Source organism: Toxotes jaculatrix, chromosome 3 (genome assembly GCF_017976425.1).
Source record: "Toxotes jaculatrix isolate fToxJac2 chromosome 3, fToxJac2.pri, whole genome shotgun sequence".
NCBI lineage: Eukaryota > Metazoa > Chordata > Actinopteri > Toxotidae > Toxotes > Toxotes jaculatrix.
The window spans coordinates 19,308,097-19,325,884 of record NC_054396.1 but is presented as its reverse complement, the minus strand read 5'-3'; the positions used below and the strand labels follow the sequence as shown (position 1 = coordinate 19,325,884).

General features: G+C 30.1%; 1 protein-coding gene across 1 annotated transcript in view; it reads left to right on the top strand.

Annotated features, from left to right (window-relative positions):
- Positions 1 to 17,788, top strand: part of megf6b (multiple EGF-like-domains 6b) — a 100,730-nt gene that overhangs the window by 78,489 nt on the left and 4,453 nt on the right. Inside the window, exons 30-31 of the mRNA XM_041033902.1 lie at positions 17,373 to 17,504; positions 17,602 to 17,730. Coding sequence (XP_040889836.1) covers positions 17,373 to 17,504; positions 17,602 to 17,730 — 261 coding nt within the window. The remainder of the gene's footprint in view (positions 1 to 17,372; positions 17,505 to 17,601; positions 17,731 to 17,788) is intronic.

The following is a 17,788-nucleotide window of genomic DNA, read 5'->3' as shown; positions in this document are numbered from 1 at the left end:
TGACTTTTTTTGGCCGATTTTGACGCCTTACTATACTATGACGTTTTTTATGACATTTTGAGGTCAAAAAAATTTTGACTTTTTTTGGCCGATTTTGACGCCTTACTATACTATGACGTTTTTTATGACATTTTGAGGTCAAAAATTTTTTGACCTTTTTTTGGCCGAAAAAAACGCCTTACTATACAATGACGTTTTTTATGACATTTTGAGGTCAAAAAATTTTTTGACGTTTTTTTTGCCGAAAAAATCGCCTTACTATACTATGACGTTTTTTATGACATTTTTAGGTCCAAAAATTTTTTGACCTTTTTTTGGCCGAAAAAAACGCCTTACTATACTATGACGTTTTTTATGACATTTTGAGGTCAAAAAATTTTTTGACTTTTTTTGGCCGATTTTGACACCTTACTATACTATGACGTTTTTTATGACATTTTGAGGTCAAAAATTTTTTTGACTTTTTTTGGCCGATTTTGACGCCTTACTATACTATGACGTTTTTTATGACATTTTGAGGTCCAAAAATTTTTTGACCTTTTTTTGGCCGAAAAAAACGCCTTACTATACTATGACGTTTTTTATGACATTTTGAGGTCAAAAAAATTTTTGACTTTTTTTGGCCGAAAAAAACGCCTTACTATACTATGACGTTTTTTTATGACATTTTGAGGTCAAAAAAAATTTTGACTTTTTTTGGCCGAAAAAAACGCCTTACTATACTATGACGTTTTTTATGACATTTTGAGGTCAAAAAAATTTTTGACGTTTTTTGGTCGAAAAAAACGCCTTACTATACTATGACGTTTTTTATGACATTTTGAGGTCAAAAAATTTTTTGACTTTTTTTGGCCGAAAAAAACGCCTTACTATACTATGACGTTTTTTATGACATTTTGAGGTCAAAAAAATTTTTGACTTTTTTTGGCCGAAAAAAACGCCTTACTATACTATGACGTTTTTTATGACATTTTGAGGTCAAAAAAATTTTTGACTTTTTTTGGTCGAAAAAAACGCCTTACTATACTATGACGTTTTTTATGACATTTTGAGGTCAAAAAAATTTTTTGACTTTTTTTGGCCGATTTTGACGCCTTACTATACTATGACGTTTTTTATGAAATTTTGAGGTCAAAAAATTTTTTGACTTTTTTTGGCCGATTTTGACGCCTTACTATACTATGACGTTTTTTATGACATTTTGAGGTCAAAAAAATTTTGACTTTTTTTGGCCGATTTTGACGCCTTACTATACTATGACGTTTTTTATGACATTTTGAGGTCAAAAAAATTTTTGACTTTTTTTGGCCGATTTTGACGCCTTACTATACTATGACGTTTTTTATGACATTTTGAGGTCAAAAAAATTTTTTGACTTTTTTTGGCCGATTTTGACGCCTTACTATACTATGACGTTTTTTATGACATTTTGAGGTCAAAAATTTTTTTGACTTTTTTTGGCCGATTTTGACGACTTACTATACTATGACGTTTTTTATGACATTTTGAGGTCAAAAAATTTTTTGACTTTTTTTGGCCGAAAAAAACGCCTTACTATACTATGACGTTTTTTATGACATTTTGAGGTCAAAAAAATTTTTGACTTTTTTTGGCCGAAAAAAACGCCTTACTATACTATGACGTTTTTTATGACATTTTGAGGTCAAAAAAATTTTTGACTTTTTTTGGTCGAAAAAAACGCCTTACTATACTATGACGTTTTTTATGACATTTTGAGGTCAAAAAAATTTTTTGACTTTTTTTGGCCGATTTTGACGCCTTACTATACTATGACGTTTTTTATGAAATTTTGAGGTCAAAAAATTTTTTGACTTTTTTTGGCCGATTTTGACGCCTTACTATACTATGACGTTTTTTATGACATTTTGAGGTCAAAAAAATTTTTGACTTTTTTTGGCCGAAAAAAACGCCTTACTATACTATGACGTTTTTTATGACATTTTGAGGTCAAAAAAATTTTTTGACTTTTTTTGGCCGATTTTGACGCCTTACTATACTATGACGTTTTTTATGACATTTTGAGGTCAAAAATTTTTTTGACTTTTTTTGGCCGATTTTGACGACTTACTATACTATGACGTTTTTTATGACATTTTGAGGTCAAAAAATTTTTTGACGTTTTTTGGTCGAAAAAAACGCCTGACTATACTATGACGTTTTTTATGACATTTTGAGTTCCAAAAATTTTTTGACTTTTTTTGTCCGAAAAAAACGCCTTACTATACTATGACGTTTTTTATGACATTTTGAGGTCAAAAATTTTTGACGTTTTTTGGTCGAAAAAAACGCCTTACTATACTATGACGTTTTTTATGACATTTTGAGGTCCAAAAATTTTTTGACGTTTTTTGGTCGAAAAAAACGCCTTACTATACTATGACGTTTTTTATGACATTTTGAGGTCAAAAAAATTTTTGACTTTTTTTGGCCGAAAAAAACGCCTTACTATACTATGACGTTTTTTATGACATTTTGAGGTCAAAAAAATTTTGACTTTTTTTGGCCGATTTTGACGCCTTACTATACTATGACGTTTTTTATGACATTTTGAGGTCAAAAAAATTTTTGACTTTTTTTGGCCGATTTTGACGCCTTACTATACTATGACGTTTTTTATGACATTTTGAGGTCAAAAAATTTTTTTGACTTTTTTTGGCCGATTTTGACGCCTTACTATACTATGACGTTTTTTATGACATTTTGAGGTCAAAAATTTTTTTGACTTTTTTTGGCCGATTTTGACGACTTACTATACTATGACGTTTTTTATGACATTTTGAGGTCAAAAAATTTTTTGACTTTTTTTGGCCGAAAAAAACGCCTTACTATACTATGACGTTTTTTATGACATTTTGAGGTCAAAAAAATTTTTGACTTTTTTTGGCCGAAAAAAACGCCTTACTATACTATGACGTTTTTTATGACATTTTGAGGTCAAAAAAATTTTTGACTTTTTTTGGTCGAAAAAAACGCCTTACTATACTATGACGTTTTTTATGACATTTTGAGGTCAAAAATTTTTTTGACTTTTTTTGGCCGATTTTGACGCCTTACTATACTATGATGTTTTTTATGACATTTTGAGGTCAAAAATTTTTTTGACTTTTTTTGGCCGATTTTGACGACTTACTATACTATGACGTTTTTTATGACATTTTGAGGTCAAAAAATTTTTTGACGTTTTTTGGTCGAAAAAAACGCCTGACTATACTATGACGTTTTTTATGACATTTTGAGTTCCAAAAATTTTTTGACTTTTTTTGTCCGAAAAAAACGCCTTACTATACTATGACGTTTTTTATGACATTTTGAGGTCAAAAATTTTTGACGTTTTTTGGTCGAAAAAAACGCCTTACTATACTATGACGTTTTTTATGACATTTTGAGGTCCAAAAATTTTTTGACGTTTTTTGGTCGAAAAAAACGCCTTACTATACTATGACGTTTTTTATGACATTTTGAGGTCAAAAAAATTTTTGACTTTTTTTGGCCGAAAAAAACGCCTTACTATACTATGACGTTTTTTATGACATTTTGAGGTCAAAAAAATTTTGACTTTTTTTGGCCGATTTTGACGCCTTACTATACTATGACGTTTTTTATGACATTTTGAGGTCAAAAAAATTTTTGACTTTTTTTGGCCGATTTTGACGCCTTACTATACTATGACGTTTTTTATGACATTTTGAGGTCAAAAAAATTTTTTGACTTTTTTTGGCCGATTTTGACGCCTTACTATACTATGACGTTTTTTATGACATTTTGAGGTCAAAAATTTTTTTGACTTTTTTTGGCCGATTTTGACGACTTACTATACTATGACGTTTTTTATGACATTTTGAGGTCAAAAAATTTTTTGACGTTTTTTGGTCGAAAAAAACGCCTGACTATACTATGACGTTTTTTATGACATTTTGAGTTCCAAAAATTTTTTGACTTTTTTTGTCCGAAAAAAACGCCTTACTATACTATGACGTTTTTTATGACATTTTGAGGTCAAAAATTTTTTTGACTTTTTTTGTCCGAAAAAAACGCCTTACTATACTATGACGTTTTTTATGACATTTTGAGGTCAAAAATTTTTGACGTTTTTTGGTCGAAAAAAACGCCTTACTATACTATGACGTTTTTTATGACATTTTGAGGTCCAAAAATTTTTTGACGTTTTTTGGTCGAAAAAAACGCCTTACTATACTATGACGTTTTTTATGACATTTTGAGGTCAAAAAAATTTTTGACTTTTTTTGGCCGAAAAAAACGCCTTACTATACTATGACGTTTTTTATGACATTTTGAGGTCAAAAAAATTTTGACTTTTTTTGGCCGATTTTGACGCCTTACTATACTATGACGTTTTTTATGACATTTTGAGGTCAAAAAAATTTTTGACTTTTTTTGGCCGATTTTGACGCCTTACTATACTATGACGTTTTTTATGACATTTTGAGGTCAAAAAAATTTTTTGACTTTTTTTGGCCGATTTTGACGCCTTACTATACTATGACGTTTTTTATGACATTTTGAGGTCAAAAATTTTTTTGACTTTTTTTGGCCGATTTTGACGACTTACTATACTATGACGTTTTTTATGACATTTTGAGGTCAAAAAATTTTTTGACGTTTTTTGGTCGAAAAAAACGCCTGACTATACTATGACGTTTTTTATGACATTTTGAGTTCCAAAAATTTTTTGACTTTTTTTGTCCGAAAAAAACGCCTTACTATACTATGACGTTTTTTATGATATTTTGAGGTCAAAAAATTTTTTGACTTTTTTTGTCCGAAAAAAACGCCTTACTATACTATGACGTTTTTTATGACATTTTTAGGTCAAAAAAATTTTTGACTTTTTTTGGCCGATTTTGACGCCTTACTATACTATGACGTTTTTTATGACATTTTGAGGTCAAAAATTTTTTTGACTTTTTTTGGCCGATTTTGACGACTTACTATACTATGACGTTTTTTATGACATTTTGAGGTCAAAAAAATTTTTGACGTTTTTTGGTCGAAAAAAACGCCTTACTATACTATGACGTTTTTTATGAAATTTTGAGGTCAAAAAAATTTTTGACTTTTTTTGGCCGAAAAAAACACCTTACTATACTATGACGTTTTTTATGACATTTTGAGGTCCAAAAATTTTTTGACGTGTTTTGGCCGATTTTGACGCCTTACTATACTATGACGTTTTTTATGACATTTTGAGGTCAAAAAAATTTTTGACTTTTTTTGTCCGAAAAAAACGCCTTACTATACTATGACGTTTTTTATGACATTTTGAGGTCCAAAAATTTTTTGACTTTTTTTGGCCGATTTTGACGCCTTACTATACTATGACGTTTTTTATGACATTTTGAGTTCCAAAAATTTTTTGACGTTTTTTGGCCGAAAAAACGCCTTATGACGTTTTTTATGAAATTTTGAGGTCAAAAATTTTTTTGACTTTTTTTTGCTGATTTTGACGCCTTACTATACTATGACGTTTTTTATGACATTTTGAGGTAAAAAAAAATTTTTGACTTTTTTTGGCCGATTTTGACGCCTTACTATACTATGACGTTTTTTATGACATTTTGAGGTCAAAAAAATTTTTGACTTTTTTTGTCCGAAAAAAACGCCTTACTATACTATGACGTTTTTTATGACATTTTGAGGTGAAAAAAATTTTTGACTTTTTTTGGCCGAAAAAATCGCCTTACTATACTATGACGTTTTTTATGACATTTTGAGGTCAAAAAATTTTTTGACGTTTTTTGGCCGAAAAAATCGCCTTACTATACTATGACGTTTTTTATGACATTTTGAGGTCCAAAAATTTTTTGACCTTTTTTTGGTCGAAAAAAACGCCTTACTATACTATGACGTTTTTTATGACATTTTGAGGTCAAAAAAATTTTTGACTTTTTTTGGCCGAAAAAAAACGCCTTACTATACTATGACGTTTTTTTATGACATTTTGAGGTCAAAAAAAATTTTGACTTTTTTTGGCCGAAAAAAACGCCTTACTATACTATGACGTTTTTTATGACATTTTGAGGTCAAAAAAATTTTTGACGTTTTTTGGTCGAAAAAAACGCCTTACTATACTATGACGTTTTTTATGACATTTTGAGGTCAAAAAATTTTTTGACTTTTTTTGGCCGAAAAAAACGCCTTACTATACTATGACGTTTTTTATGACATTTTGAGGTCAAAAAAATTTTTGACTTTTTTTGGCCGAAAAAAACGCCTTACTATACTATGACGTTTTTTATGACATTTTGAGGTCAAAAAAATTTTTGACTTTTTTTGGTCGAAAAAAACGCCTTACTATACTATGACGTTTTTTATGACATTTTGAGGTCAAAAAAATTTTTTGACTTTTTTTGGCCGATTTTGACGCCTTACTATACTATGACGTTTTTTATGAAATTTTGAGGTCAAAAAATTTTTTGACTTTTTTTGGCCGATTTTGACGCCTTACTATACTATGACGTTTTTTATGACATTTTGAGGTCAAAAAAATTTTTGACTTTTTTTGGCCGAAAAAAACGCCTTACTATACTATGACGTTTTTTATGACATTTTGAGGTCAAAAAAATTTTTTGACTTTTTTTGGCCGATTTTGACGCCTTACTATACTATGACGTTTTTTATGACATTTTGAGGTCAAAAATTTTTTTGACTTTTTTTGGCCGATTTTGACGACTTACTATACTATGACGTTTTTTATGACATTTTGAGGTCAAAAAATTTTTTGACGTTTTTTGGTCGAAAAAAACGCCTGACTATACTATGACGTTTTTTATGACATTTTGAGTTCCAAAAATTTTTTGACTTTTTTTGTCCGAAAAAAACGCCTTACTATACTATGACGTTTTTTATGACATTTTGAGGTCAAAAATTTTTGACGTTTTTTGGTCGAAAAAAACGCCTTACTATACTATGACGTTTTTTATGACATTTTGAGGTCCAAAAATTTTTTGACGTTTTTTGGTCGAAAAAAACGCCTTACTATACTATGACGTTTTTTATGACATTTTGAGGTCAAAAAAATTTTTGACTTTTTTTGGCCGAAAAAAACGCCTTACTATACTATGACGTTTTTTATGACATTTTGAGGTCAAAAAAATTTTGACTTTTTTTGGCCGATTTTGACGCCTTACTATACTATGACGTTTTTTATGACATTTTGAGGTCAAAAAAATTTTTGACTTTTTTTGGCCGATTTTGACGCCTTACTATACTATGACGTTTTTTATGACATTTTGAGGTCAAAAAAATTTTTTGACTTTTTTTGGCCGATTTTGACGCCTTACTATACTATGACGTTTTTTATGACATTTTGAGGTCAAAAATTTTTTTGACTTTTTTTGGCCGATTTTGACGACTTACTATACTATGACGTTTTTTATGACATTTTGAGGTCAAAAAATTTTTTGACTTTTTTTGGCCGAAAAAAACGCCTTACTATACTATGACGTTTTTTATGACATTTTGAGGTCAAAAAAATTTTTGACTTTTTTTGGCCGAAAAAAACGCCTTACTATACTATGACGTTTTTTATGACATTTTGAGGTCAAAAAAATTTTTGACTTTTTTTGGTCGAAAAAAACGCCTTACTATACTATGACGTTTTTTATGACATTTTGAGGTCAAAAAAATTTTTTGACTTTTTTTGGCCGATTTTGACGCCTTACTATACTATGACGTTTTTTATGAAATTTTGAGGTCAAAAAATTTTTTGACTTTTTTTGGCCGATTTTGACGCCTTACTATACTATGACGTTTTTTATGACATTTTGAGGTCAAAAAAATTTTTGACTTTTTTTGGCCGAAAAAAACGCCTTACTATACTATGACGTTTTTTATGACATTTTGAGGTCAAAAAAATTTTTGACTTTTTTTGGCCGATTTTGACGCCTTACTATACTATGACGTTTTTTATGACATTTTGAGGTCAAAAAAATTTTTGACTTTTTTTGGCCGAAAAAAACGCCTTACTATACTATGACGTTTTTTATGACATTTTGAGGTCAAAAAATTTTTTTGACTTTTTTTGGCCGATTTTGACGCCTTACTATACTATGACGTTTTTTATGACATTTTGAGGTCAAAAATTTTTTTGACTTTTTTTGGCCGATTTTGACGCCTTACTATACTATGACGTTTTTTATGAAATTTTGAGGTCAAAAAATTTTTTGACTTTTTTTGGCCGATTTTGACGCCTTACTATACTATGACGTTTTTTATGACATTTTGAGGTCAAAAAAATTTTTGACTTTTTTTGGCCGAAAAAAACGCCTTACTATACTATGACGTTTTTTATGACATTTTGAGGTCAAAAAAATTTTTTGACTTTTTTTGGCCGATTTTGACGCCTTACTATACTATGACGTTTTTTATGACATTTTGAGGTCAAAAATTTTTTTGACTTTTTTTGGCCGATTTTGACGACTTACTATACTATGACGTTTTTTATGACATTTTGAGGTCAAAAAATTTTTTGACGTTTTTTGGTCGAAAAAAACGCCTGACTATACTATGACGTTTTTTATGACATTTTGAGTTCCAAAAATTTTTTGACTTTTTTTGTCCGAAAAAAACGCCTTACTATACTATGACGTTTTTTATGACATTTTGAGGTCAAAAATTTTTGACGTTTTTTGGTCGAAAAAAACGCCTTACTATACTATGACGTTTTTTATGACATTTTGAGGTCCAAAAATTTTTTGACGTTTTTTGGTCGAAAAAAACGCCTTACTATACTATGACGTTTTTTATGACATTTTGAGGTCAAAAAAATTTTTGACTTTTTTTGGCCGAAAAAAACGCCTTACTATACTATGACGTTTTTTATGACATTTTGAGGTCAAAAAAATTTTGACTTTTTTTGGCCGATTTTGACGCCTTACTATACTATGACGTTTTTTATGACATTTTGAGGTCAAAAAAATTTTTGACTTTTTTTGGCCGATTTTGACGCCTTACTATACTATGACGTTTTTTATGACATTTTGAGGTCAAAAAAATTTTTTGACTTTTTTTGGCCGATTTTGACGCCTTACTATACTATGACGTTTTTTATGACATTTTGAGGTCAAAAATTTTTTTGACTTTTTTTGGCCGATTTTGACGACTTACTATACTATGACGTTTTTTATGACATTTTGAGGTCAAAAAATTTTTTGACTTTTTTTGGCCGAAAAAAACGCCTTACTATACTATGACGTTTTTTATGACATTTTGAGGTCAAAAAAATTTTTGACTTTTTTTGGCCGAAAAAAACGCCTTACTATACTATGACGTTTTTTATGACATTTTGAGGTCAAAAAAATTTTTGACTTTTTTTGGTCGAAAAAAAACGCCTTACTATACTATGACGTTTTTTATGACATTTTGAGGTCAAAAAAATTTTTTGACTTTTTTTGGCCGATTTTGACGCCTTACTATACTATGACGTTTTTTATGAAATTTTGAGGTCAAAAAATTTTTTGACTTTTTTTGGCCGATTTTGACGCCTTACTATACTATGACGTTTTTTATGACATTTTGAGGTCAAAAAAATTTTTGACTTTTTTTGGCCGAAAAAAACGCCTTACTATACTATGACGTTTTTTATGACATTTTGAGGTCAAAAAAATTTTTTGACTTTTTTTGGCCGATTTTGACGCCTTACTATACTATGACGTTTTTTATGACATTTTGAGGTCAAAAATTTTTTTGACTTTTTTTGGCCGATTTTGACGACTTACTATACTATGACGTTTTTTATGACATTTTGAGGTCAAAAAATTTTTTGACGTTTTTTGGTCGAAAAAAACGCCTGACTATACTATGACGTTTTTTATGACATTTTGAGTTCCAAAAATTTTTTGACTTTTTTTGTCCGAAAAAAACGCCTTACTATACTATGACGTTTTTTATGACATTTTGAGGTCAAAAATTTTTGACGTTTTTTGGTCGAAAAAAACGCCTTACTATACTATGACGTTTTTTATGACATTTTGAGGTCCAAAAATTTTTTGACGTTTTTTGGTCGAAAAAAACGCCTTACTATACTATGACGTTTTTTATGACATTTTGAGGTCAAAAAAATTTTTGACTTTTTTTGGCCGAAAAAAACGCCTTACTATACTATGACGTTTTTTATGACATTTTGAGGTCAAAAAAATTTTGACTTTTTTTGGCCGAAAAAAACGCCTTACTATACTATGACGTTTTTTATGACATTTTGAGGTCAAAAAAATTTTTGACTTTTTTTGGCCGATTTTGACGCCTTACTATACTATGACGTTTTTTATGACATTTTGAGGTCAAAAAATTTTTTTGACTTTTTTTGGCCGATTTTGACGCCTTACTATACTATGACGTTTTTTATGACATTTTGAGGTCAAAAATTTTTTTGACTTTTTTTGGCCGATTTTGACGACTTACTATACTATGACGTTTTTTATGACATTTTGAGGTCAAAAAATTTTTTGACTTTTTTTGGCCGAAAAAAACGCCTTACTATACTATGACGTTTTTTATGACATTTTGAGGTCAAAAAAATTTTTGACTTTTTTTGGCCGAAAAAAACGCCTTACTATACTATGACGTTTTTTATGACATTTTGAGGTCAAAAAAATTTTTGACTTTTTTTGGTCGAAAAAAACGCCTTACTATACTATGACGTTTTTTATGACATTTTGAGGTCAAAAATTTTTTTGACTTTTTTTGGCCGATTTTGACGCCTTACTATACTATGATGTTTTTTATGACATTTTGAGGTCAAAAATTTTTTTGACTTTTTTTGGCCGATTTTGACGACTTACTATACTATGACGTTTTTTATGACATTTTGAGGTCAAAAAATTTTTTGACGTTTTTTGGTCGAAAAAAACGCCTGACTATACTATGACGTTTTTTATGACATTTTGAGTTCCAAAAATTTTTTGACTTTTTTTGTCCGAAAAAAACGCCTTACTATACTATGACGTTTTTTATGACATTTTGAGGTCAAAAATTTTTGACGTTTTTTGGTCGAAAAAAACGCCTTACTATACTATGACGTTTTTTATGACATTTTGAGGTCCAAAAATTTTTTGACGTTTTTTGGTCGAAAAAAACGCCTTACTATACTATGACGTTTTTTATGACATTTTGAGGTCAAAAAAATTTTTGACTTTTTTTGGCCGAAAAAAACGCCTTACTATACTATGACGTTTTTTATGACATTTTGAGGTCAAAAAAATTTTGACTTTTTTTGGCCGATTTTGACGCCTTACTATACTATGACGTTTTTTATGACATTTTGAGGTCAAAAAAATTTTTGACTTTTTTTGGCCGATTTTGACGCCTTACTATACTATGACGTTTTTTATGACATTTTGAGGTCAAAAAAATTTTTTGACTTTTTTTGGCCGATTTTGACGCCTTACTATACTATGACGTTTTTTATGACATTTTGAGGTCAAAAATTTTTTTGACTTTTTTTGGCCGATTTTGACGACTTACTATACTATGACGTTTTTTATGACATTTTGAGGTCAAAAAATTTTTTGACGTTTTTTGGTCGAAAAAAACGCCTGACTATACTATGACGTTTTTTATGACATTTTGAGTTCCAAAAATTTTTTGACTTTTTTTGTCCGAAAAAAACGCCTTACTATACTATGACGTTTTTTATGACATTTTGAGGTCAAAAATTTTTTTGACTTTTTTTGTCCGAAAAAAACGCCTTACTATACTATGACGTTTTTTATGACATTTTGAGGTCAAAAATTTTTGACGTTTTTTGGTCGAAAAAAACGCCTTACTATACTATGACGTTTTTTATGACATTTTGAGGTCCAAAAATTTTTTGACGTTTTTTGGTCGAAAAAAACGCCTTACTATACTATGACGTTTTTTATGACATTTTGAGGTCAAAAAAATTTTTGACTTTTTTTGGCCGAAAAAAACGCCTTACTATACTATGACGTTTTTTATGACATTTTGAGGTCAAAAAAATTTTGACTTTTTTTGGCCGATTTTGACGCCTTACTATACTATGACGTTTTTTATGACATTTTGAGGTCAAAAAAATTTTTGACTTTTTTTGGCCGATTTTGACGCCTTACTATACTATGACGTTTTTTATGACATTTTGAGGTCAAAAAAATTTTTTGACTTTTTTTGGCCGATTTTGACGCCTTACTATACTATGACGTTTTTTATGACATTTTGAGGTCAAAAATTTTTTTGACTTTTTTTGGCCGATTTTGACGACTTACTATACTATGACGTTTTTTATGACATTTTGAGGTCAAAAAATTTTTTGACGTTTTTTGGTCGAAAAAAACGCCTGACTATACTATGACGTTTTTTATGACATTTTGAGTTCCAAAAATTTTTTGACTTTTTTTGTCCGAAAAAAACGCCTTACTATACTATGACGTTTTTTATGACATTTTGAGGTCAAAAATTTTTTTGACTTTTTTTGTCCGAAAAAAACGCCTTACTATACTATGACGTTTTTTATGACATTTTGAGGTCAAAAAATTTTTTGACGTTTTTTGGTCGAAAAAAACGCCTGACTATACTATGACGTTTTTTATGACATTTTGAGTTCCAAAAATTTTTTGACTTTTTTTGGCCGAAAAAAACGCCTTACTATACTATGACGTTTTTTATGACATTTTGAGGTCAAAAATTTTTGACGTTTTTTGGTCGAAAAAAACGCCTTACTATACTATGACGTTTTTTATGACATTTTGAGGTCCAAAAATTTTTTGACGTTTTTTGGTCGAAAAAAACGCCTTACTATACTATGACGTTTTTTATGACATTTTGAGGTCAAAAAAATTTTTGACTTTTTTTGGCCGAAAAAAACGCCTTACTATACTATGACGTTTTTTATGACATTTTGAGGTCAAAAAAATTTTGACTTTTTTTGGCCGATTTTGACGCCTTACTATACTATGACGTTTTTTATGACATTTTGAGGTCAAAAAAATTTTTGACTTTTTTTGGCCGATTTTGACCCCTTACTATACTATGACGTTTTTTATGACATTTTGAGGTCAAAAAAATTTTTTGACTTTTTTTGGCCGATTTTGACGCCTTACTATACTATGTTTTTTATGACATTTTGAGGTCAAAAATTTTTTTGACTTTTTTTGGCCGATTTTGACGACTTACTATACTATGACGTTTTTTATGACATTTTGAGGTCAAAAAATTTTTTGACGTTTTTTGGTCGAAAAAAACGCCTGACTATACTATGACGTTTTTTATGACATTTTGAGTTCCAAAAATTTTTTGACTTTTTTTGTCCGAAAAAAACGCCTTACTATACTATGACGTTTTTTATGACATTTTGAGGTCAAAAATTTTTTTGACTTTTTTTGTCCGAAAAAAACGCCTTACTATACTATGACGTTTTTTATGACATTTTGAGGTCAAAAAATTTTTTGACGTTTTTTGGCCGAAAAAATCGCCTTACTATACTATGACGTTTTTTATGACATTTTGAGGTCCAAAAATTTTTTGACCTTTTTTTGGCCGAAAAAAACGCCTTACTATACTATGACGTTTTTTATGACATTTTGAGGTCAAAAAATTTTTTGACTTTTTTTGGCCGAAAAAAACGCCTTACTATACTATGACGTTTTTTATGACATTTTGAGGTCAAAAAAAATTTTGACTTTTTTTGGCCGAAAAAAACGCCTTACTATACTATGATGTTTTTTATGACATTTTGAGGTCAAAAAAATTTTTGACGTTTTTTGGTCGAAAAAAACGCCTTACTATACTATGACGTTTTTTATGACATTTTGAGGTCAAAAAAATTTTTGACTTTTTTTGGCCGAAAAAAACGCCTTACTATACTATGACGTTTTTTATGACATTTTGAGGTCAAAAAAAATTTTGACTTTTTTTGGCCGAAAAAAACGCCTTACTATACTATGACGTTTTTTATGACATTTTGAGGTCAAAAAAATTTTTGACGTTTTTTGGTCGAAAAAAACGCCTTACTATACTATGACGTTTTTTATGACATTTTGAGGTCAAAAAAATTTTTGACTTTTTTTGGCCGAAAAAAACGCCTTACTATACTATGACGTTTTTTATGACATTTTGAGGTCAAAAATTTTTTTGACTTTTTTTGGCCGATTTTGACGCCTTACTATACTATGACGTTTTTTTATGACATTTTGAGGTCAAAAATTTTTTTGACATTTTTTGGCCGAAAAAAACGCCTTACTATACTATGACGTTTTTTATGACATTTTGAGGTCAAAAATTTTTTTGACTTTTTTTGGCCGATTTTGACGCCTTACTATACTATGACGTTTTTTTATGACATTTTGAGGTCAAAAATTTTTTTGACATTTTTTGGCCGAAAAAAACGCCTTACTATACTATGACGTTTTTTATGACATTTTGAGGTCAAAAAATTTTTTGACTTTTTTTGGCCGATTTTGACACCTTACTGTACTATGACGTTTTTTATGACATTTTGAGGTCAAAAAAATTTTTGACGTTTTTTGGTCGAAAAAAACGCCTTACTATACTATGATGTTTTTTATGACATTTTGAGGTCAAAAAATTTTTTGACTTTTTTTGTCTGAAAAAAACGCCTTACTATACTATGACGTTTTTTATGATATTTTGAGGTCAAAAAATTTTTTGACTTTTTTTGTCCGAAAAAAACGCCTTACTATACTATGACGTTTTTTATGACATTTTTAGGTCAAAAAAATTTTTGACTTTTTTTGGCCGATTTTGACACCTTACTGTACTATGACGTTTTTTATGACATTTTGAGGTCAAAAAAATTTTTGACGTTTTTTGGTCGAAAAAAACGCCTTACTATACTATGACGTTTTTTATGACATTTTGAGGTCAAAAAATTTTTTGACTTTTTTTGGTCGAAAAAAACGCCTTACTATACTATGACGTTTTTTATGACATTTTGAGTTCCAAAAATTTTTTGACGTTTTTTGGTCGAAAAAAACGCCTTACTATACTATGACGTTTTTTATGACATTTTGAGGTCAAAAAAATTTTTGACTTTTTTTGGCCGAAAAAAACGCCTTACTATACTATGACGTTTTTTATGACATTTTGAGGTCGAAAAAATTTTTGACTTTTTTTGTCCAAAAAAAAACGCCTTACTATACTATGACGTTTTTTATGACATTTTGAGGTCGAAAAAATTTTTGACTTTTTTTGTCCAAAAAAAACGCCTTACTATACTATGACGTTTTTTATGACATTTTGAGGTCAAAAATTTTTTTGACTTTTTTTGTCCGAAAAAAACGCCTTACTATACTATGACGTTTTTTATGACATTTTGAGGTCAAAAAATTTTTTGACGTTTTTTGGCCGAAAAAATCGCCTTACTATACTATGACGTTTTTTATGACATTTTGAGGTAAAAAATTTTTTGACCTTTTTTTGGCCGAAAAAAACGCCTTACTATACAATGACGTTTTTTATGACATTTTGAGGTCAAAAAATTTTTTGACGTTTTTTTTGCCGAAAAAATCGCCTTACTATACTATGACGTTTTTTATGACATTTTTAGGTCCAAAAATTTTTTGACCTTTTTTTGGCCGAAAAAAACGCCTTACTATACTATGACGTTTTTTATGACATTTTGAGGTCAAAAAATTTTTTGACTTTTTTTGGCCGATTTTGACACCTTACTATACTATGACGTTTTTTATGACATTTTGAGGTCAAAAATTTTTTTGACTTTTTTTGGCCGAAAAAAACGCCTTACTATACTATGACGTTTTTTATGACATTTTGAGGTGAAAAATTTTTTTGACTTTTTTTGGCCGAAAAAAACGCCTTACTATACTATGACGTTTTTTATGACATTTTGAGGTCGAAAAAATTTTTGACTTTTTTTGTCCGAAAAAAACGTCTTACTATACTATGACGTTTTTTATGACATTTTGAGGTCAAAAATTTTTTTGAGTTTTTTTGGCCGATTTTGACGCCTTACTATACTATGACGTTTTTTAGGACATTTTAAGGTCCAAAAAAATTTTGACTTTTTTTGGCCGTTTTTGACGCCTTACTATACTATGACGTTTTTTTATGACATTTTGAGGTCAAAAAAATTTTTTTACTTTTTTTGGCCGAAAAAATCGCCTTACTATACTATGACGTTTTTTATGACATTTTGAGGTCCAAAAATTTTTTGACGTTTTTTGGTCGAAAAAAACGCCTTACTATACTATGACGTTTTTTATGACATTTTGAGTTTTTTTCCTCAACTTTATTTAATAAATTGTGCATAAACACAATGAACAGAACATATATGCCATGGGTACAATATTTCTAACAGTTCAGATAAAATTCAGCTCCTTTAGGATGTTAAAAGTCCTTGTTGCCTTTTGGTTCTCTATGTGTTCCAGAATGAGTCCAGAGCATTTGGATCCAGACCATTTGGATTTATGAATATGATATTTCCCAAGAATGATAAGAACCTGTATAGCAAGGTTCATATTTTTCTTTAGCTTATAATCAACAAAATATAACAACACATCAAATATATTAATAAGTACATTTGTATTTAATTTTTGGTTTATATATAATTTCATATTGGTCCAAAAATTAAGTGAATGTGTGCAATGGAAAAATAAATAAAATATAGTTTCCTTGTTTAGCTTGCATGGTTTGGTCACAAAATTAGCTCCCCAAAACAAATGGGTGACGTCACAGGTGCTACGCCCGTGTTTTATACAGTCTATGAACCTAACGTTAGACTGGGATGATTCCGCACCGCTGGACTGGGTGAAACTAATATTTTGCATATTAAGGGGGGATACGAACTGCCCTTCCCAATTTGAGCTGATCCCTGTTTCTACCGAAATGCGATTAGCTCAGCCACTCAGTCAGTCATCAAACTGTCAAAAGAAGCAGGGTAAATTAAGAAAGAAGCCACACACACACACGCACACACACACACACACACACACGCACGCACGCACGCACACACACACACACACACACACAGAGTAGTTTTAATTTTTAAATAAAAATAGTGTTTGAGTATGCATAGTATGTGTGAGCATATGTAGCTTACTTTAGTACACTCTACTGACTGTATATCATGTATATCATTAGATTGTTTTTATATTGTAAATAAAGTATTCATGTTAAAATCACAGTTCCACTTGCGTCTGTCGTGCGATTGGGTAAAAGGCCTCTCCAAACCAAGCTCCCCCAACCCCAGCCCGCTCCTGGCTGCAGTCCATTTTCAAAACGAAGTAGCTTGCTTGGCGTTATAAACTACACACTGACGGACACATTTCTGGTGCATCAGAAAGCAGGAGCATATCTAACACACTGTGTATGTGTCTGTGTCTGTCCATGCTCTCTATCAGCTTGTCTTCCAGGAACATTTGGGCAGAACTGCAACCAGGTTTGTCAGTGCTCAGAGACAAACCAGCTCTGCCACCCAGTGTCCGGATCATGTTACTGTGCCCCAGGTTTCCATGGTTCCAAATGTGACCAAAGTACGTAGAAAAATATATTTATCCACAAACATTAAGGCAAATAAGTAAGTAAAAAGCCATTTAAATGATAAAACTCTTGTTTGTTGTTTATTTTTAGCATGTGGAGAGCATCGCTATGGTCCTAACTGTGAAAGAGAGTGCAAGTGTGAAAATGGAGGGAAGTGTGTTCCTTCCACTGGAGCCTGTGAATGTCCAGCAGGATTTATAGGAGCAAGCTGTAACATCAGTGAGTGCATCAGAAAGTTCAGTAGCGACAGTGAATAAATAAATGAGTGTTGCAGAAC